At 42.9% G+C, this 22,018-nt stretch overlaps 1 protein-coding gene across 16 annotated transcripts in view; it reads right to left on the bottom strand.

Annotated features, from left to right (window-relative positions):
• NEB (nebulin) overlaps positions 1–10,187 on the bottom strand; it is a 321,375-nt gene extending 311,188 nt beyond the window's left edge. For 15 of the 16 annotated variants that reach the window (XM_068245793.1, XM_068245797.1, XM_068245803.1 and 12 more), the window contains exons 1-3: positions 10,106–10,187; positions 9,285–9,379; positions 7,966–8,026 (exon numbers count right to left, since the gene is read on the bottom strand). In XM_068245793.1, coding sequence (XP_068101894.1) covers positions 7,966–7,998 — 33 coding nt within the window. In that variant the 5' untranslated portion in view covers positions 7,999–8,026; positions 9,285–9,379; positions 10,106–10,187. Of the gene's footprint in view, positions 1–7,965; positions 8,027–9,284; positions 9,380–9,966; positions 10,056–10,105 lie in introns of those variants that run through there. The other variant, XM_068245794.1, reaches the window with a different exon arrangement.
• Positions 10,188–22,018: the final 11,831 nt, after the last annotated feature.

Genomic DNA, 22,018 nt, shown 5'->3' with positions numbered 1-22,018 from the left:
CTGGCTTCTGGGGCATAAAGAGATAATTTGCATATTCAGCAGCTGTGGGTAACCACAGATATTTACTTTAAGCGGAATTATCACAAATTCCTTCTGGTTTTAAGAAGGCAAACCACACTAAGCCTTGCTTTTTAGTAAGATGACTTTTCGGTCTCTTTAAGTCCCCTATACCTTCCTTGTGGTTTTGGGCCACCCTGAGCTGCTTGCTTATTGTACTGTGGGAACAACAGGGGTCTTCTATGAGAAAGCTCATGTCATAGCACTGGTCCAAATTCAAGCTACTTGAAAGCTTATTGGATTGCATTGAGTGGAAACGGGCCCCAAGGCATCATCATGAGTTTTATTCTAGTTTACCTCTAGCTATACCTGTAGAAAGTTCAATTAAAAAAATACTTTCTGTGATGTGTGACCCTTTGAACGTCACAGCATATATACTGTTTTGGGAATAAAAAAGGGTGAGTGAAATCCTTGTAAGACCAGTTTGCACATGTTCTGTACACATGCATGTCTAAAATGTGCAGAGAGCTCTAGAAAAGCCCAGATCTGATTACACCAACTGACACTAGAACTATTTTCACCAACATTCCATTTCAGTTTTCGCATCCAGCAAATTATAGCAGCAGCAGAGGCAGCCTTTCCCCCTACATCACCGAACTGTCCTGCACACCACACTGCACAGGGCTGCCAACAACTAGCAAGGGCCTTTCTTTTAAGATACTTAGATGGCTGCATTATTTTAAAAATGTTTTATAAAGTTTCATTTGTTTTGTTTATACATTCATTGTAGAATCTTTGTTTTTGTGTATTTTTTATCTATTTGTAACCACCTGAATAGGGTAGGAGAATTAGGTATACAGTCTAGTGATGAGCACAAATTTCAGATAATCGTAAAGTTGCATTGTAATTCACAATTAAGATGCAAAATTGTAATGCAAAGTTTTGGGAAAAATCGTAATGAATTTTGCGTGTAAACGTTATCCATCTGTAATTTTGCATAATTAAGCAAAATTTCATGTAATTTTGTGCCAATTTTGGCAGTTTATAGCAAAGCCCCCATACATGCTGTCATCACCAAAATTGCTACGTATGTTAAAGGGAACCAGAGACGAAGCACCCTTGTGTATTTTACCATATATATCAGTAAGAACATTAGAGAAAACACTTACCATGCTCTCTGTTTCATCCTCACTGCTAAAAGTGTCTGTTATCAGCTGTGATAAGAATCCCGGACTGAGCAGTCAGTCTGGCTTTGCAGGGAATAATTATAGCTGAGTCATTATAGCAGAGCCACGAGGGGGCAGGCTTGGGCTTGAAAAGACACCAGAAAAGACAGACTCAGCTATAATCTTTCCTTAGCAAAGCCAGACTTAATGCTCAGTCAGGGATTCTTATCAGAGGTGATAACAGTCAGATTAAACAGAGGACAATGAAACAAAGAGCAGATTAGGTGTTTACTGTCATGTTCCCACTGATTTATAAGGTAAAATACAAGAGGGTGCTTCATCTCTGGTTCTCTTTAAGGGAAATACTGGGAACAAGTCATACAAAGAATTATGAAAAAATTGTTTTTAAACTTTCATTTAGTCTAAAAAAAAACATTTGTTTAACTTGTACCTATTCTTCTTCTTAAAGAGAACCCAATGCGGGGTTCTCACAACGAAATCCCAATACAGAGGCTGTGTCTGCCTATAGAGTCCAGCCTCTGTTGCTAATCAGATCCCCCCTAAATCCCCCCTGCGCTCAGCGAGGCCCCATAAATGACAGCCGCGCTGCCGACACGCAGCGTGTCAGCAGCGGCTGTTTACCTTTGGAACGTCAGTCTCCGCTCTCCCCCGCCTCCTGCATCGCTCCGGTCCCGCCCACGTCCCTTCCCTCCCCGCTGATTGGAGGGAAGGGATGTGGGCGGGGACCGGAGCTCCGCAGGAGGCGGGGGAGCAGCCGAGACTGACGTTAGAAAGGTAAACACAGCCACACAGCCGCACAGCGCGGCTGTGATTTATGGGGTCTTGCTGAGCGCAGGGGGGATTTAAGGGGGATTTGATTAGCAACAGAGGCTGGGCTCTATAGGCAGAGCCAGCCTCTGTATGGGGATTTCATTGTGAGAACCCCGCCGCGGGTTCTCTTTAAGATATGGAGCAATTGTGGTGGCAATAGCGTGTTTGGGGGATTTGCTATTCACTGCAAAAGACGGCAACAAAATTACGCAGAAATTACACAAACATTTGCATGAAATGAAAAAGGATTATACGAAATCAATTACATTTAGAAATCGTAATTACGTATAGGCATAATTGCGCGTAATCGTAATTAGCTGATTACGATCATCACTAATACTTCCTACATAAACACATTCGGGTAATTTTTTCTTTAAATATTGAATACTTTGAATTGTTAACAGAAATCTTATCACCCAGAGCACCTCTTACCCAGGCCTACAGGCACCCAGATTTGTTTTTAGGTGTATCACATAATGATCATAAAGTTTGTGGGTTACCAGTTTTACACTGCAACATTTAATTGTTTTTCATTAAAAATGAGCTATATAATCTGACCTAACTTCTGTAGCTATAGCTAAAAATACACCTTTTTTATTTAAGGATTAAAGATAATCTCTAGATCTAATAGAGCCTTCCCGTTCCTCTCACAGTCCGCTTGTTGCAGCGCTGTCACCCCCGTTCAAACCTGCTATCACGAGTCTTCGTGAGTCCGAGTACTCCAAAAGACGAGTAGCTCTGTAGTATACATGCGCAAGTGTTAATGCGAGAGCAGGCTCACACATGCGCAGTACAAAGCAACCTTGTCTTTGGGAGCTCTTGGGCTCCTGAAGCCTCCAGAGGATACTCCTCAGAGCTGGAACGCAGGGACCAAGGGCCTGATTCAAAAAGCTTTTCTGTTAAACTAACTCACCTTATTTATTAACTCACAATTTATCTCTCCTTAAGTGACTTAACCCATGATTTACCTCTCCTTATCTAACTTAACTCATGGTTTAGCTCTCCTTATTTGATATAACTCATGGTTTAGCTCTCCTTATTTGACATAACTTATGGTTTAGCTCTCCTTATTTGACATAACTTATGGTTTGGCTCTCCTTATTTGACATAACTCATGGTTTAGCTCTCCTCATCTATTTATCTCATGAATTATCTCTGCTTGTTTATCTCATGCATTAGCATGCCTTACAGTTAGGGGAAAAATAAGTAACCTTTGTGAATCAACCCCCTTGAGAGTAACTGGAAGGCTGCATAGGAACCATAGCTTCGCCTCTGTGTTATCTGTTATTTATATTTTAATTTCACGTCACATTAACTTTAAGGGGGTTGTGCAGTTCACCATAGTGGGATGTGGTGCAGGGGTCTGTGGGAGAAAGACTGGAGGCTTTCCACTCCGCCTCACTCCCATTGTTCCCTGAGGCAGGAAAGCTTGGTCTTAGGGATGGCGACAGAGGACGACCTAAGGTTTCATCACTTAAAATATATCGAGCCTGATCTAATTCCCTTTTTCTGCAAGATTTCTCCTAGGTGATATGTTAACATCTTATCAATAAAATAATGTTTTGCCTCAAGAACTCAAGAATAGGAAGTTAAGGGGAAAAGCTCTGACACACAAATACATGAATGGGGAGAAAAATGATTGCCTATTTACTTACCTGGGGCTTCTTCCAGTCCCCTGAAGTCTTCCTGGTCCCTCGCCAATTGATTTCTCCCATGTTTACCTCCGATCACCTCATGCATGGCGCTGTGCCACGCGCCTCCTCCAACTCGCTCCCGTAGTTGGGACCGCTCTGCGCTTGCACAGTAATCAAATATTGCTACCACGCATGTGCAGAACGCTCCCGACCACAGTAGCACGATAGAAGATGTGCACTGCCAACGTCACGTATGCACAATGACAGGGCGATTCAATAGTCCTCCGGCTTACGGAGGATGACAACGGAGGAAAGGGGGAGTGCAGGATTATGGCAAGAGACTATGAAAACTTCAGGGGGCGAGAAGAAGCACTAGGTAAGTAAATAGATAATTATTTTTTTCACTTAGGATTCCCAACCATACATTGTGGCCCATATGCAATTCACTTTTTCTCTTATGTTTTCTCTTAGGTGATATTTTCACACCTTGTCATAAAATGACTTTTAAGCCCCCAAAAAGCAAGAAAATACTCAAAAAAAACGATAGCACCTTTTCACCATTCATTGGGTACTTTTTCCAATTGTAAAATGCTGAAAATGTAATTTAAAGAGATGATAAAAGTCATCTCCTAGGAGATAACTTAGGTGAAAAAGTTAATTGTATATGGGCCTGTGTGTCCTACAACTTATCTGGCAACTGTTCAATTTCTCACTGATCCAAAATCAATCAGAGTAGTTATCGTTTCACCATGTGCAACATTCGATCCACAGAAATTTACTTGAAAATCGATCAAACTACCACCATCTCTAGTTTGTGTCGATTGTTGCAATACAAAGCTCATGGGCATCTATCATCCATGCTAAAACACCACATTTCTAAAAGTTTATTCCTGATTGTTTGGTTAGTAGAACAGCTGTGTACCGATACAGACAAATAAAGAGAAACGCAAACAACGAACACGTGCATTAAAAACTTTCAACTGATTACACTTCTGCCCAATTCCTCAACAAAACAAACACAATTCTATATGTTACAGCAGCTGAACCTTGATAGGGATTCTGTTTCTGCTTTTTAATAACTTTTTATTCAATCTAGAACAAAAAAGGAATTGATGGAATTTTTAGTTATTTTTAACAGCACTTTAAAGTGTACCCGAGGCAGATATTTTTAGTTAAATGGGATACAGAGACCTGCCATACCCCTGTGTCCCCTCCATGCCTCTCTCTGTGTCCGCCGCAGCCCTCTGCCCCCCCCCCCCCCGCCCCGGCATCTACCGACAAGCAGCTAGTCAGTAGACTACAGGTGAAGGGGCATCCCTTGCAGGAGAGGAACTCCTGCATAATGCCCCTTCCCACCACTCAGAGCCATGAGCTCACTGGCCCTCTCCGCCCATTCCCTGCCTCACCCACGCCCCTTCCGCTCCTCTTAGTGCTTTGTGCTCTCGTGGGAGAGCACAGAGCTGTTTCTGCAGGGTCATGACCCAGGGGTTGCGGCCATTTTTTACTTTTATTTTTTTAAGTAAACCAAAACTGACGGTTTACTGGACAGAGGAGCGGCAGGGAGTGGCAGCAAGAGGCTCTACCTGATCTGGCCAGCCCCCCAGATCAGGTAGTATGGTTTGGTTTGCTATGCGTATGACCCTGGTTGACGCACTCTGCCATAGGGTCATATGTTTGTGGTTGTGGCAAAAGCACATCACAAGTATAAAACGGGCCTAAAGGTATTATTAGCAAAAAGTATGAAAAAAACAGCGAATGGATTGATGCAACAATCTAAGGCCAGTTTTCACAATGGCCACCGGCATTTAGGTTTTGCTTTCAGGATGGTCACAAGTTCTATTACTTTTTGGGGATGAAAATCACATGCAGCATTGCTTAGGTCAAACTTCAAAATCTTCTTTTTTAATTAAAGGGTAACTGAAGTGACAAGTAACATAATGAGATAAACATGTGTATGTCTAGTCCTAATCCTACTTATAACTAGTCTCTGTTCCTTGTTATTATTCACTCTGTTAGAGTTAAGAATCCAGGGCCCATATGCAATTATGTTTTTCACCTAAGTTATCTCCTAGGACCTAGGAGATAATTTTCATCTTCTCTTTGAACTAACTTTTCAGCACTTTACAGTTGAAAAAGTACCCAAAAGTTGGTGAATAAGTACTTTCAAATTTATTTTGAGTATTTTCTTGCTTGCTGGTGACTTAAAGGGGCCCAGGGATTGTAAGCAATTCATTTTTTCTCCTAGGTGATATTTTCACACCTTGTCATAACCTGCCTTTTAAGTCACCAGCAAGCAAGAAAATACTCAAAATAATTTTGATAGTACTTTTTCCACACACTTTTGGGTACTTTTTCAATTGTAAAATGCTTAAAATGTACTTTAAAGAGAATATGAACATTTTCTACAAGGAGATAACTTAGGAGAAAAAGTTAATTGCATATGGGCCCAAGGGCTATGAATATAATTGTCTGTGCAGACTAAAGCCTTGTAAAAGGACTTTCACTGACACGGATCGGAACTCAATCCCTTGGGTGACAGATTGGAGCCAAGTCTGTACAGACGCACTGCTAGTCTCCAGCCTAGCAATGAGTCTTATGCGGGGAAGGGGTAACGGTGTGGTGCATGACAGGGAGGTATGAAGTACGCTAAAGTGATTAGAAGACTATGTCCTTGGCCTGTGCTCGGCTGGGTTGACCCACCAGGTTGATATTTTGCTGATGCACTGAGGGGAATTAGGAGCTGCTGTACACACAGCACTAGAGTCATTTATTGTGTGCACGAACTGCAACTGGAGAACCTAAGTGCCCGTTTCCACTTGTGTAGTTCGGAATCGCCACTGATTCCCCGCTGACGAAATCGCATGCGGGTGCGATTCCACATGCGTATTTTACAGCGATTTCGCATAGGTTAGTATTGATAAGATTTTAACCATGACACTGCCTGTGTGATTTAACATTAGTTCCTATGCGAAATCGCATTCGAAATCGCCGTAAAATACGCATGCCAAAACCGCATGCGATTTCCCTATTAAATACATTAGCGGCGATTCGCATAGCGGCGTGCAGGGTGCGTATTCTGAGGGCTCTTCCGTGCAGATTTCTACCGCACAGAAAAACGCTCAAGGTTACTGACAAGTGGAAACAGGGCCATCCACTTGTATTGGCTATGGGAATCCGCATGCAGACGACGCATGCGGATTCGTGATAATGGAAACGGGCCCTCACTGATAACAAATTACAGGTTACACAGATAACTAGTTCAAAAGCTCAAGATCCGTCTGTATGGAAGCTGAATAATGAATAACATAATAAACTACCTTCATGTTTCCGAGGCATTCAAAACTTCAAAGGTATTTTTTATATCTTAAAAAAAAAAATAAGACTAAGGAGATCCAGTAAAGTTCTATTTAGGATTAGGACTAAAGATACCATTGCCTCATCAGTTTATTGTCACTACAGGTTTGCTTTAAAGAATGGTTTTGACCTTGACATAAAGCAGGAACTGCAGCATACTGTGTGGCAATACCAACATGGGATAGCCATTACAATATTAGGCCTGTATGGCAAATATATATTGATAGTTGTCAGAAAAAGCAAATATATGTATATTATACTGTTTGATGATTCAAAGTACAAAACAAATTCATGCTTCAGTGACTGGACCCCTAATTAATTAACTCCTGACCCCAGCGGACATACAAATCAGAGCAGCGTCAGTGTTTCCAGCTTACACTAACAGCAGGTCTGTCTCCTGTATCCTGGGAATGACACATGCCTGCCATAGCTATGTATGCGTACAGATCTGCTGACTAAATGGGTATCAGAGTACAGCTCTATCACACTATCTGCATCGAACCTGTTACGTGAGGTAGTTTGATGAATACTACATGTGCTCACTCCAAGCTATAAATAAAGTTTCATTTGACCAGAATGCCGCATTCTTACAATCACTTAATGGTTCTGTAAACACCTCAGTAAGTCAGTGGCCTGCAGACTGTCACAATGGCCACCAATTGGTAGGCGGCAGACCCTCACTATGGCCACCAGTCAGGAGCCTGAAGAATCTTTCAATGGTCACAGGTCAGTAGCCTAAGCCTACAGACCCTCACAATGGCCACAGGTCAGTAGCCTACAGACCCTCACAATGGCCACCAGTCAGTAGTCTACAAAGTCTCACAATGGCTACAGTTCAGTCAGTAGCCTACAGACCCTCAAATTGACCAACAACCAGTGGCCTGCATACCATCCCAATGACATCCATTCATATCTGTCAATCACACCACACGCAAGTCACTTACAAGAAGATATACTGAGCCACATTCCTTAAAATAGCTTACCTCATACTCCTCATAGTCCTCGTCATCCGCCATTTTGAAGTTCCTCTTTGTCGCCTACAACCTGATAACAGAAGGTGGTGTTAAATATGAACACAAGGTAGCAGTATTTAGATAGATAGACAGACAGACAGGTAGGTAGGTAGGTAGGTAGGTAGACAGATAGATCTACAGATAAATGGACAATCAATAAATTGGCAAGAACAACAGATTGTGTCTGTTAAAGAGCGAGAGAGAGAGAGAGAGAGAGAGAGAGAGAGAGAGAGAGAGAGAGAGAGAGAGAGAGAGAGAGAGAGAGACTGTATCTATTAGACACAGATAGATAGATAGATAGATAGATAGACAGACAGAAAGACAGACAGACAGACAGACAGACAGACAGACAGACAGACAGACAGACAGACAGACAGACAGACAGACAGACAGACAGACAGACAGATAGATAGATAGATAGATAGATAGATAGATAGATAGATAGATAGATAGATAGATAGATAGATAGATAGATAGATACATACATACATATATACATACATAGATAGATAGGTGTGATAGATGGGAAGATAGATAGATAGATACAGAAAGTCTCCTCCTCTATGATAGATGGGAAGATAGATAGATAGATAGATAGATAGATAGATAGATAGATAGATAGATGGGAAGATAGATAGATAGATAGATAGATAGATAGATAGATAGATAGATAGATAGATAGATAGATAGATAGATAGATACAGAGAGGAGACAGTATGAAAGATGGGAAGATAAATAGATAGATAGATAGATAGATAGATAGATAGATAGATAGATAGATAGATAGATAGATAGATAGATAGATGAGACAGTATGATAGATGGGACGACAAATTATTTTTGAGACATACACGTTATCCAGTAGGCACAGATAGAAAGATAGATAGATAGATAGATAGATAGATACAGAGCGGAGATGGGAAGATAGATGGGAAGATAGATAGATAGATAGATAGATAGATAGATAGATAGATAGATAGATAGATACAGAGCGGAGATGGGAAGATAGATGGGAAGATAGATAGATAGATAGATAGATAGATAGATAGATAGATAGATAGATACAGAGAGGAGACAGTATGACAGATGGGACGACAAATTATTTTTGAGACACACACACGGTATCCAGTAGGGATAGATAGATAGATAGATAGATAGATAGATAGATAGATAGATAGATAGATAGAGTGGACTGATAAAACAATAAATAAAAAATAAACACACATCTAAATAGAAAAACACTCTGTATAGCTGCTAATATGCCACAAAACATACAAGATGGATAATAACCTTATGGCAACAAGATTATCTGCGTCTGGACAGCATGGGACTGTACTGTGGATCTCTGTATTGTTTCTGTGGCGTAATTTTTTGGGGGATCAGACCTGAAAAATATCAAAATACATATTTTTGTTTTCCACCTGGATGTAACACAAGAGGCTTAACAAGCAATGAGGTGATGTGGAATGCTATAGCAGGGCCTGTCACAGCCTTCAGTCCAGATTTTATCACAGCCCCCGCCCCGCTATCCCAGTCCCCAAACTTAGTCCAGTTGAAGCCTTCTAGCAGCTGCTGCCTGGGCCAGAGTTATGTGACATCTAATACCAGCGGCTGATTGGCTGGATTTGTTTAGCCAGTTCAGCTGTAATACCTTCTGAGGCAACTGAAGCCCACCAGCGCAGGTTAAATATAGGACTGCGTTACGCTGTCACCCTTTTTAGTGCCAAGTGAAAAAATAACAGAATGAAGCTGAAATCTAAAATCCCAATACTGTATAAATCAATCATAAAAAGTACAAATAAAAAAATGGCATCGCGAGTAAGTTCTACAGGCGTTGCCATTGGGAGCCTCTCGTACCACTTTAGGTACGTTACTAAGCAACGTCAAACACTTGATGCAAATGTACAGCATGACTAGGAAGAAGAAGGCACACAATAAGGAGCAAAAAGGCATTAGAAAGCAAGATAGACACCATAGGAAGTCGAAAGTTGGCCAGTCTTCTGGGTACATCCAAGCAGAGATGCTATTGTCCTATGTGACGTCCCTCACGAGCTGTGGTCCATGCAGACTAGTCCTGTGAGCAGAGATAGGAGGTAAAAAAGGTCTCTTACCAGTGATATTTAATTAATCCCCTTAGCAGCAAAGCCTCCAACTCTTCCCTCCTCAGAAACGCTGGTCAAGAGCAAAGCAAATGCACCAGCTCCGAAATTATCATGTGGCCCCGGTAGCCAATCCCTGGGCGGCTTGCTCAGGTTTCAGATGCTAAATATACTTCCTGACCCTTCTGAAGACCACCTGTTCAGCAAATCCACAGAGACAGAACTGGTCATTTTCTTTCTGGGCAAAACATAACAAGTGAGAGGACATCCAGATAAAGTTTTATTTGTTTATTTTTTTTAAACAACTGTTTTTTTAAACTACTGGTTTCTAAAAAGCATATTTTAAACTTAACATTGATTTTTTTTTTTTAACAGTAGCACTGCAGATAGATACTTCTCTGCTTAGAATCAAAACTAAGGTTTTTTGTTCCCTCATCCCTTGTTCCTGATACCATAGTTCAGCTTAAAGAGACACTGAAGCGAAAAAAAAAAAAATATGATATAGTGAATTGGTTGTGTACTATGAATAATTACTAGAAGATTAGCAGCAAAGAAAATATTCTCACACTTTTATTTTCAGGTATATAGTGTTTTTTCTAACATTGCATCGTTCTATAATATGTGCAGATTACACAACACTCATCATTCAAAATGAGTCTTTCAGAGCAGTCTGTGAACTAATGGCCTCTCCTCTAGCAGAGGAAAAGTAAACAGTTCACGTACAGTTGAGATAATAAAAGTCAGATAACAGCCCTCTCCAAGACTAACTTAGTCGGAGAGCTTAATGGCTTGTTTGCATAGAGATAACAACTGGAGTTTCTCAACTCTTCCTGTACTGGAAACAATGACACTGATGTATCTGATCTTAATGTTTTAGTTCTTAGCTGTGCTACACATACAAATCATAATATCATCTTTTTTTTTTCACTTCAGTGTCTCTTTAAATTGGAACTTTTAACGCAGGATTGAGCTTCATTCCAATCAGTAGCTGATACCCCCTTTCCCATGAGAAATATTTATCTCTTCTCAAAAAGATCATCAGGGGGGGGGGGGGGCTGATATTGCGGGGGAACCCCTCCCACAGTGTGATGTCATGAACATGGTCCTGACAGTTTGCTATCTGTTAACGTCATTGTATTGTGGGAAATAACAGCTTTTTTCAACTGCCAAGCAAGCATTATCTCCATCTGTGCATAGAACTCTTAGTAACAAACATGCCACATAGATCACCTGGCAGGACTAAAGATATTGCCACCAGTGATCCATTTCAAAAAGTAAATCAGGGAGAGGAAAGATTTTACAATGAGTAAACACTGACTAAATCTATAAATTAATATTGTAAAAAATAAGCAATTTTTTTCATTGTTATTTTCACTGCAGTTCCTCTTTAAAGGACATCTGAAGTGAAAATAAACTGATGAGAAAAACAATTATATCTATCCTCCTCCTAAAATGACTTTTTTAGATATCCCGCAGTTTTATTTTATACTTAAATCTAGTTTTTAAGTTTTTACTGTTTCATTGTCTCTGCTCAATGACACCTTCATTGAAGTATAAGTTCATATATATGAATTATTGACCCCTTTTTTATCTCTTTCCTGCTCTCAGAAGCCATTTACTGACAGAAAAGTATGTTATGGCTGTAATTACTAATCAGTGAGGGTTATGCTATAGTCTGACCCAGTCCGACCTGGACAGAAATTGTCACTTGCATACCTGATGTTTAACTCTTTCAGGCAAAGAAAGAAAAACAGGGAACACAGCCTAGTTATTTGTGTGCTAGGCACTGTACATACACGTCTATCTCATCATGTCACATGCCACCTTGGTTGTCCATTAAAGTGGACCTGAACTCTTGCACAGGACAGAAGGAAAATATAGATAAATGTACACTGTACGTGTTTAGAGAGTTTAGCCCGCTTGATTCCCCTAATTTGTGTCTAATTACTAGTTGTAATTTAATCTCTCCCCTGTGTCACATAACTGCCATGGCGCACACCCGTCCACCGTGCGCACGCGTGCACCCGGCACCCTGGCCCCGTCCTCCTGTCCCAACTGCTGTTCGTGCTGCACATGCGCAGTAGCGCAAATGCATGGACACAGGGACAAAGTAGGATGCAGTGACAGTTAGGTATTATTACATAGGATTGTATTTATAAAGCACCAACATAGTATATAGCGATGGACAATAAATAGGGATACATACAATGTAAACATGTGGTGACAGACAGAGAGTAGCACATGGTTGTTATTATTATTATTTAGTATTTATATAGCGCTGACATCTTCAGCAGCACTGTACAAAGTATATTGTCTTGTCACAATCTAATCCCTACCATAGTTATATGTCTACGTATGTATTGTTTAGTCTAGGGCCAATTTAGAGCTAAGCTAATTAACCACTTGAGGACCACAGTGGTAAACCCCCCTAAAGACTAGGCCATGTTTCTGCTATTAGGCCACTGCAGCTTTAAGGTTTCGCTGTAGGGCCGCACAACACAGCACACAAGTGATTTCCCCCCCTTTTCTCCCCACCAACAGAGCTTTCTGTTGGTGGGGTCTGATCGCGCCCCCCCCCCCATTGTTTATTTTTTTGTTTATAAATATTTATGTGCTTTTTTTTTTTTTTTTTTTTTTTTTTACAAAGAATGCTATATTTCTTTAATACTGAGCCACCGTCCCTCCCTCCCCCGGCCAGCCTATAACAGCGATCGGCTGTGATAGGCTTCAGCCTATCACTGCCAATCGCTCTTGTGTCCCACAGGCGGCCAGCCGTGTCACACGGCTGTCTCCAGTACAGCGCTGCTGCTGATCGCAGCGCTGTACATGGTGATTAAATGGCGGTTTCGCCGTCTAACAGTCTCCCGAGTGGCAATCGCCGCTTGGAGACTGAAGGAGGGGCGGAGCTCCGCCCCCCGAGCAGGAGATGCGCACGCACCCTCCGCACAATCTCCTGCAAATCCTAGCCCCAGGACTTAACGCCAATTGGCGTTAGGTGGTACTGAGGCAGCCGCCGCGGCCACACCCATTGGCATTAGGCGGCCCCCTACAGATTAACTTATCTGTATGTTTTTGGAATGTGGGAGGAAACCAGAGTGCCTGGACGAAACCCACACAGACACGGGGTGAACATACTGTACAAACTCCTTGCAGATAGAGCCCTGGCTGGTATTTAAATCAGGGCAGTGTTGGACTGGGAGGTGGCGAAACTGAGGAAATCTACTTGCTGGCCAAGCAACAGTAATCAGGTGTTGCTGCTCTTAATAAAGACTTGGTACCGGTTTCTGTTGGAAGTTATAACACAGGGTTTCTGCTGCTTGGCCAGCAGGTAGACTTTCTCCGCTTTTCCTACTCCCAGTCCTACACTGAACTGGGGACCCAGCGCTGCAAGGCGAAAGTGCTAACCTCTATGCCACCGTAATCACAGCACAAGGTTATACATGCAAACAGGGTATAAGATGCATGATCCTGCGACGCAGCAATGAAAGTCCGTGTTAGTCCATGGGAAGGGTGTCATAGCTGGGGTTGGAAGATCAAGAAGGACACACTAATGGGGGGGGGGGGGGGACGGACCCTCCCAAAGGCTTACAATCTAAAGACAAAGCAATTTTCATTTACTGAAATGAGAATCGCAAAGTGTAATCGGGGCAAAGTTGTGTAAAATCGACATGCAAAAAAATCACCTAGCGATTGCGATCACGTTTTCCAATTTCTAGTGTGAGCAGGGCCTAAGGAAAATATTATACCATTAATGGGCACCATTATTTTAAGGTCACTCATCTGTGTTCACTGACTTGAACGATGGCAGCGCACATCATGAAGTTGCTGACAGAAGGCTGTGTAGGCGGAGCTACTGCTGTATAGCTCCGCCCCATCATGCTGTTTATGGTGCCCATATATGGTACAAATTTTTCATTTTTTTGTCTTTTTTTGATCAGAGAAATTTGATCGATTGGTTGAATAGTTTCTAAAGTTCTTTTTAAGGTACCACACTCGAATGTTCGATTTTTACAAAAATCTGAGAAAAACAATTGAATATGAAATAAAAGTTGTTTTATCTAATAGTATTTTCTTATACAACCTACCATACCTATACAATTTCACAAACATTCACCCTGATTTTTCCAACATGTCCGATAAGATTTTTACCCGAAAAACGTAATAATCATTTATTTTCTCTTGATCGGGGGGGAGGGGGGGGGGAGATTCTTTTCAATTTCCCCTCTATTCAATCACTTGGTCGAATAAACAGGAAAAATGAATGTTTTCATTGTACCATGTATGGGCACCATTAGATCGTAAGAGGTGGCGCATAGGGAAATGACTGAGAAGCGCTGGAATTCTGAGCTACAGAAATTGGCTGGTGGCAAATAGATTCTCCCACTCAGTACCTGACTAGAATAAGAAAAAAAGTATTTCCCTGAAGCTGTACTCTGATTGGCCAAATAATTTAAATCACCTACTTGTTACTGTATAGGTTTTCAGTGAGCTGACAAATAGTTCTGACCTATCTAGTTATGAGCTCCACAAGGCCTCTAAAGTTGTCCTGTAGTATCTGGCACCAAGATGTGAGCTGCATATCTTTTAAAGAGACACTGAAGTGGAAAAAAATATGATATAATGAATTGGTTGTGTAGTACAGCTAAGAAATAAAGCATTAGGTGCACAGACATAAGTCTAATATTTGTTTCCAGTACAGGAAGAGTTAAGAAACTCCAGTTATCTGTACAAATAGCCATTGAGCTCCACGACTTTGAAAGTCCCAGAAAGCTCTGACATTTGATTGGGTTATCTCAACTGTATTGCGTTTTTCTTTTGCAGAGAACAGTTCAGGACAGTTCAAAAGCTCACTGCCTGTTCTGTAAAAACATTTAGCATGCTGAGTAGTGTGTAAACTGCAAATATTAGAGAATGATGCAATGTTATAAAAAAAAAAAAAAAAAAAAAATGTATAATTGAAAATAAAAATATGAGAATTTTTTTTGGTACCAATGTTCTAGTAATTACCCGTACTACACAACCAATTCATGATATCATTTTTTTTCCCGCTTCAGTGTCTCTTTAAGCCTTGAAAGTTGGAAGGTGGGAACTCCATGGATCAGACTGTTTTTTTCCAGCACAACCCACAGATGCTTAAAGTGTAACCGAGCTGAAACCTACGCAAAAAACAAAACAAAACCCAAAACACACACTTAACTAGGAAGAGGGAGCCCCTGGATTCTCCAGAGATTCCCACGTCCTCCTGGCTACCACCAAGAGCTTTAGTGGCAGAACGATTCATGGGGCTCCCAGCAAAACTTGGATGGAACCCTGCCAATGTTTACACCCTTTCCCTTGCCTCCCCTTGGTGCCCTTCACGGCATCGATAGGTCCCCAGGGCAAAAGGTAACCTCCCCCCCCATGCACTAGGTCAGAAGAAGCAAGCAGCGGAGTTAAGGGGGGAGGTTGAGGGTCCGGTGAGCTGCCCCAGGGAGCATGGGAAAGTTATGAGGGAGATTGGGGGCATGGGGAGCCCTGGGGCAGTTGCCCCCCCCCCCTGCCTTAATGGTAGCGCCGTCCCTGTGCGAGGATCAGGATAGTGATTTTATGATGGTAACTTAGGTTGGTTGCATGAGTCACGTGACCAAGCACCTGGTGTAAAGTTTATTATTGGTTTATTATAGTCTGGTTCATGGTAAACTCCAAATAAACAAAGGGCAGTGGCCTATAAATGGCAGATACATGTGGGGGTCTTTAATAAGGGGACAGGTTAAGTGCTGTCATTTGCATTATGTAGAGTACACATATATTCCAATGAATAAAGGTCTGATCATTTACACCTTGTTGAAATAATTTTCCTCATAAATGTTATCTATTACCAAACCGCCAATACTTTCCACAGCAGCTGCCTAATGTACTCAAGTACTTGACAGACAGACAGATAAAATAGAACGCATGGGTTCTTATTTGCCTGCGAGTTCCAAAAGCAATAGAGTATTTAAATTATGAAACTGCACATCACGTCTCAAACAGCTGTGTCAGGAAGGAAGGGAAGGGGGGGGGGGATGTGTGTGTCTTGGACACCTTCATTACAGCTGAATGGTGAGTTAGGGCTTTGTTGTTCACACTGGGGGCATTTTTGTCCTTTTTTCAAGCGCAAGCCATTTACAAAATCGTCCTAAATACGCTTGTACAATGATTCCCTATGAGAGAGTTCACTGCTGAGCAGTTCGTTTGCGATCCGCTCAGCAAAGCGGTGCCTGTACCATTTTTGGGGTGATTTTGCCTCAATGGAAGGTATAGGAAAAACGCAAAATGCTCACAAAATTGCTTTGTGCAGCGATTGCGTGAGCGTTTTTAAGAATAAATACATTGTATTTATTCTTTTCCGGGTCAAAGAGTTCACTTCCTGACTTACGTTAGGGAGTGAATTACAAAACCGCTCTGGAAAAGCGAGTAGAAAAGCACTTTTACTAGAAACACAGCGCGCAGTGGAGCAGTGGGAGAGCTCAAGAACGTATTTCAATTTTAGGTGTGAATGAGGCCTGACAGCCATTCAGCCAGGGCAATGTCCCCTACTACTGTCACTGTTGTAGCCTGTGACACAACTTCATGGCTGCAAGACATCACAGGGGCGCTGGAATATACTGTGCTGTGCACTGAAGAGTGCCTGGAACATAAATTCATTATTACAGAGGATGCAAGATTGTCCCATGTAGAGTAGAGCAGTGTTCCCCAACCCTGTCCTCAAGGCCCACCAACAGTGCATGTGTGTGGAAATCCACAGAGGTAGTTAATCAGCTCTGCCGATACACTAATTACCCAACCTGTGTATGCACACCTCCCAACTGTTTGAGATAAGACAGAGGGACACTTAAGCCACACCCCTGGCACACCCCTAATCACACCCACGGCACACCCCTAGTCACGCATACCATAAAGATTTTAAAAGAAAAATATAATGTTCTATAATTCAAACCACACTGGTGCTTCCTACTGTGGACAATTTTATCTTCATATTAACATTCGAAAATAAGAAATATATCTATTTAAAGGGTGGGAATAAAGTTTAGAGTCAATCAATCACATTGACTGGACAAGAGCACACCTCAAGCTTTTGCCTGGATGGCCTGTGCTCAAAAATAGTTCTGTGTGTGTGTGTCATGCCCCAAAACAGTGTATTGATCGGTCTAACCACTAGTCACAAGTGGATGGGATAAGTGCATATGCATATTCTAGCGGTTTTCCATAGTAAGCATATGACGGTCTAGACCAGGCATGGGCAAACTCGGCCCTCCAGCTGTTAAGGAACTACAAGTCCAACAATGCATTGCAGGAGTCTGGCAGCCACAGTCATAACTCATAAAGGCAAATGCATTGTGGGACTTGTAGTTCCTTAAAAGCTGGAGAGACAAGTTTGGCCATGCCTGGTCTAGATCATGACAATGACAATTACATACTTCTAGGCAAGTGACAGGCAGAACACTTTACTTTTGGCATTGCCCAGCAGTCACCTTATTTGCTTTATTGATTCAGATTTACTTTCAAACCTCATTTACAAAGACCTTTTTAAGAGTGGGAGCAGCTTCTCTCCTCTCTTCCTGACATAGTTTCAACTGCACCGTGGCTAGTAGGGGGGGATCCATAAGAATAGACTACGGTTGGTGGATAAGCTGTGAGGACTGTGCTGTGTCTGCTGGGAGGAGCTGAAGGGGTTGTGCTGTATCTTCTGGGAGGAGCTGTTGTGCTGTGGTGGCTGGAGGACTTGTGACATCTTGTGACTTACTCCTGGGAGGAGCTACTGCTGTGCTAAATCTAGTAGGTATAGGTGTGCTGTGGCTGGTGGGAGGAGCTGTAGTGGTGGTCCTGTGGCTGGCAAGAGGAACTGCAATGGTTGTGCTGTGGTTCTGGGAGGAGTTATAGTGAGTGTTGCTGCTGAAAGGATTTGCTGCTCTAATGTTATGGCTGGTGAAAGCGGGAGCAATGCTGTGGCTGGTGGGAGGAGTTGTGGAACCTGTGCTGTGGCTGATGGGAGGAGTTGTGGAACCTGTGCTGTGGCTGGTGGGAGGCGTTGTGTAACCTGTGCTGTGGCTGGTGGGAGGAGTTGTGGAACCTGTGCTGTGGCTGGTGGGAGGAGTTGTGGAACCTGTGCTGTGGCTGGTGGGAGGATTTGTGGAACCTCTACCTGTTCGTGCCTTATAGGCAACAAATAGTTATTTGCTTATGACTAATAACTTTATGTAATTTTTTTTTAATTTTTGCCAGAGAAATGTGAATACTGTATTCACTAGCAATGAGATCAAATTTCACATTGTAGTCATTTTGCAGAAAAATTAGGACTAAATGGACAACTATTGAGTAATATGTTTTTTAAACTGGGATGGGAATAGTTTGTCTAAGGGCTTGTTTCCACTGTTGCGACGCGATTCGCCGGCATTCCGACGCTTGTAAAAACGCATGCGTATGCGTTTCTGCATGCGTTTTTACCCGCGATTTCGCATGCGATTTCGCATGGCAGGGTGCCATGCGAAATTAACCATGACACTGCCAGGGCTAAATAAAATTGAAAAAGGTGCGAAATCGCACGCGAAATCGCGGGTAAAAACGCATGTAACAAACGCATGCGTTTTTACTATTAAATACATTAGCGGGGATTCGCACGGATTCCCGATGCAGGCGAAATCGTTGGCTCTTTTGTGCGTTTTTTTACCGCTGAAAAAAACGCACCTCAACAACGCTACAGTGGAAACAGGCCCATCTACTTGCATTACATGTGCGGATCTGCATGCGTTGGACGCATGCAGATTCGCGATAGTGGGAACGAGCCCTAAGGGCCTGTTTCCACTACACGCAGATTCTGCATGCAGAAAACTGACTCCAATGAATGTCTATGGGCCTGTTTCTACTGAACGCGATTTTTCTGATGCAGATTTCCCATAGGCATTCATTGGAGTCAGTTTTCTGCATGCAGAATCTGCGTGTAGTGGAAACAAGCCCTAACTGCTCCTAAGAACTGCTGTATATCTTCCCTTTCTTATCTCTTCCTTTAATGTTACCAGGGATTCAGACCAGTGAATCATGAGTGGAGGGGGGGATCCCTTTCTCTACATCTGTTAAACCTGTGTGTACTTTATACCTTCAGCAGATGACCGGTTTCACTAGCTTAACCCTTTGGGGACCAGCTACCTAACCCCCCTTAAAGAGACTTTGTAACAATTTTTTCAGCCTTAGTTCTTCTATCCTATAAGTTCCTATGCCTGTTCTAATCTGCTCTGGCTTACTGCAGTCTTTCCTAACTGCACTGTCTCTGTAATAAATCAATGTATCTTTCCTCTGTCCTGTTTGTCGGGCTAAAGCTTGATTGTGTGGAATGTGCAGGGCTGCTTGTGATTGGTAGAAGCGATACACACCCTCTGCAGGCCCCCTGCATACTCTGAATGACTCATACACTATGCTTAGCTGAGCCTATTAGAAGCTGGTTAGTTTGTTTGTAAACATTGCCTAAAACTGTTAATTACAAGCCAGGATTGCAGCAGAGAGTGGCAGAAACAGCACAGAGGGGCACAGGAGAAAATAAGGAATAGAATGGTATGCTTTTTATTGTAAGAATATTAGAGTACAGATTCTCTTTAAGAACGAGGCCATTTTACATGCAGGGGGTGCATTTGGGGGGGTCAGGCAGCCAGATTCCCAGTATGGCTAGGTAGGTATGGTGTCCCCAGTATAGGTAGATGTCCCCCCTGTAGCCAGCAGCCTTTGCTCAACTCCAAGGCTCCAGCAATGAGCAGCTCTAGCCCCCTCCGCTCTTGCCGGCATCCTCACTCGCACTGTCGTTAAGTTCTGGGTTGAAGTTTGATGACATCATCAAGCCGGGACCAGACACTTACGTCAAAGCAGGCGGGGATGCCGGCCAGAGTGGAGGTGAGTGGATCCTCCTCTTCCTCTCCTGCCGCCGCTGCTGTAATAGTGATCACTACGATCCGCTGGCATCGTAGTGATCACGTGATCAGGAGCCAATCGCGATGGTTCCTGATCAGGGAGGGGAGATGTCAGCTGTCATATAACAGCTTAATCTCCCCTCTCAGGTGTGCACGATCCCATTGGGAGTGGAAACGGCAGGTGGCATAAACCCTATGCCCCAATCAGGCTTAGACAGCCACAAGCCTCAGGTATGTATACATTTTTGCTTTGCTGCCATCTCAGCTTTCCTTTAAACTGCAGCTGTAGTTGAGCTGTCCTGACTTTGATGGTTGCCTCTCTGAGGAGAATAATACACTAATATGTGCAGAGCTAGCAGGCTGAAATGTATCAGGGTAGGAACACACTAGGCAGAATCTCACATTGCATTTTCCATAGCACATAGTGGAAAACGTATATGCGATTTTGCCTAGTGTGTTCCTACCCCCAATCTGCAGCATAAGTAAACATTCTCTTTAGTGTGTGAAACTTGATACCAAGGTAGGATTTTCATACTAAAGTTGTTGTTTTTTTGTTTTGTTTTTTGCAGTACTATGTAGTCTTCTGAGAGATGGAAAGACCAGCACTGGCTGTATTGTCACTTTTCTCACAAAGCACAGACCACCCTTTGCTAATAAATCATTCTAATGCAGCTAAAATCTACACACAATGAATTACAGTTTTGCCTCTGATATGTAACATGAAAAGTAGAAAAATGCTTACACAGCTACTTAGATATAATTTGTACATTTGGTTGATAGATGTAATTTAAAGAGAACCCGAGGTGGGTTTCTGACAATGAAATCCGCATACAGAGGCTGGGTCTGCCTATACAGCCCAACCTCTGTTGCTATCCAGATCCCCCCTAAGCCCCCCCTGCACTCTGCGATCACCCATAAATTACAGCCGCGCTGTGCGGGCTGTGTTTACCTCTGTATTGTCAGTCTCGGCTCTCCCCCCGCCTCCTGCATAGCTCCAATCCCCGCCCGCGTCCCTTACCTCCAATCAGCGGGCAGGTAAGGGACGCGGGCGGGGTCCGGAGCTCTGCAGGAGGTGGGGGGAGCAGCAGACTGACAGTACAGAGGTAAACACAGCCCGCTGTGACACGCTGCATGTCAGCAGCGCGGCTGTGATTTATGGGTGATCGCAGAGCGCAGGGGGGCTTAGGGGGGATCTGGATAGCAACAGAGGCTAGGCAGTATAGGCAGACCCAGCCTCTGTATGCGGATTTCATTGTCAGTACCCCACCTCGGGTTCACTATAAGATGCAAGATTGTAATTCTATGCAGTTGTGAAAAAATTACACAAAATGAAGATCAACCAGAAAATCTAATTACGATCAGAATCATAAATGCAAAATGATGTGAAAAACAAAATTAGGCCTGGGGCCTCCATGGTGTGTGTGTGTGTGTGTGTGTGTGTGTGTGTGTGTGTGTGTGTGTGTGTGTGTGTGTGTGTGTGTGTGTGTGTGTGTGTGTGTGTGTGTGTGTGTGTTGGTGGTGGTGGTGGTGGTGGTGATGGGGGGCACCACAGAAGCTTTTTCAGGCGGGCTTTGGAGTCACCAGCCATTCCAAAAGCACTAGGCTAATGGAAGTCAATGGAGGAAACCCACAGGAGCGATTGTGATTACTACAATTCACAACTGTAGGGTCTGCAGCCAAAACAGGATCATCCACCAAGCAACCTAGGCAGGTGCCTGGGGCCTAGTGGGTGTCAAGGGGCCCACCTGCCACCTTCTTTGACCTCCCCCCACTTCAACTTACCAAAAACCCCACAAGGGGGCCCAAGATCTACTACTTTTCCTCTGCCAGCAGCATTTACTATGTATAGGATGGCAACAAAATCACTTTTCAATGGTTGTACACACAAATCGCAATCGCTAGATTTAAAACAAAAATCACTTCAAACGCACTGGAAATCGCTCCAACAATACTAAAAATCGCTTAGCAATTCTGCGATTTCCAGTGGGCATTCACTTTAGATACTGTA

Source organism: Hyperolius riggenbachi, chromosome 7 (genome assembly GCF_040937935.1).
Source record: "Hyperolius riggenbachi isolate aHypRig1 chromosome 7, aHypRig1.pri, whole genome shotgun sequence".
In the NCBI taxonomy this organism is placed as follows: Eukaryota; Metazoa; Chordata; class Amphibia; order Anura; family Hyperoliidae; genus Hyperolius; species Hyperolius riggenbachi.
Note: the sequence above shows the minus strand (reverse complement) of the source record. Positions and strands in the feature narration are given on the sequence as shown.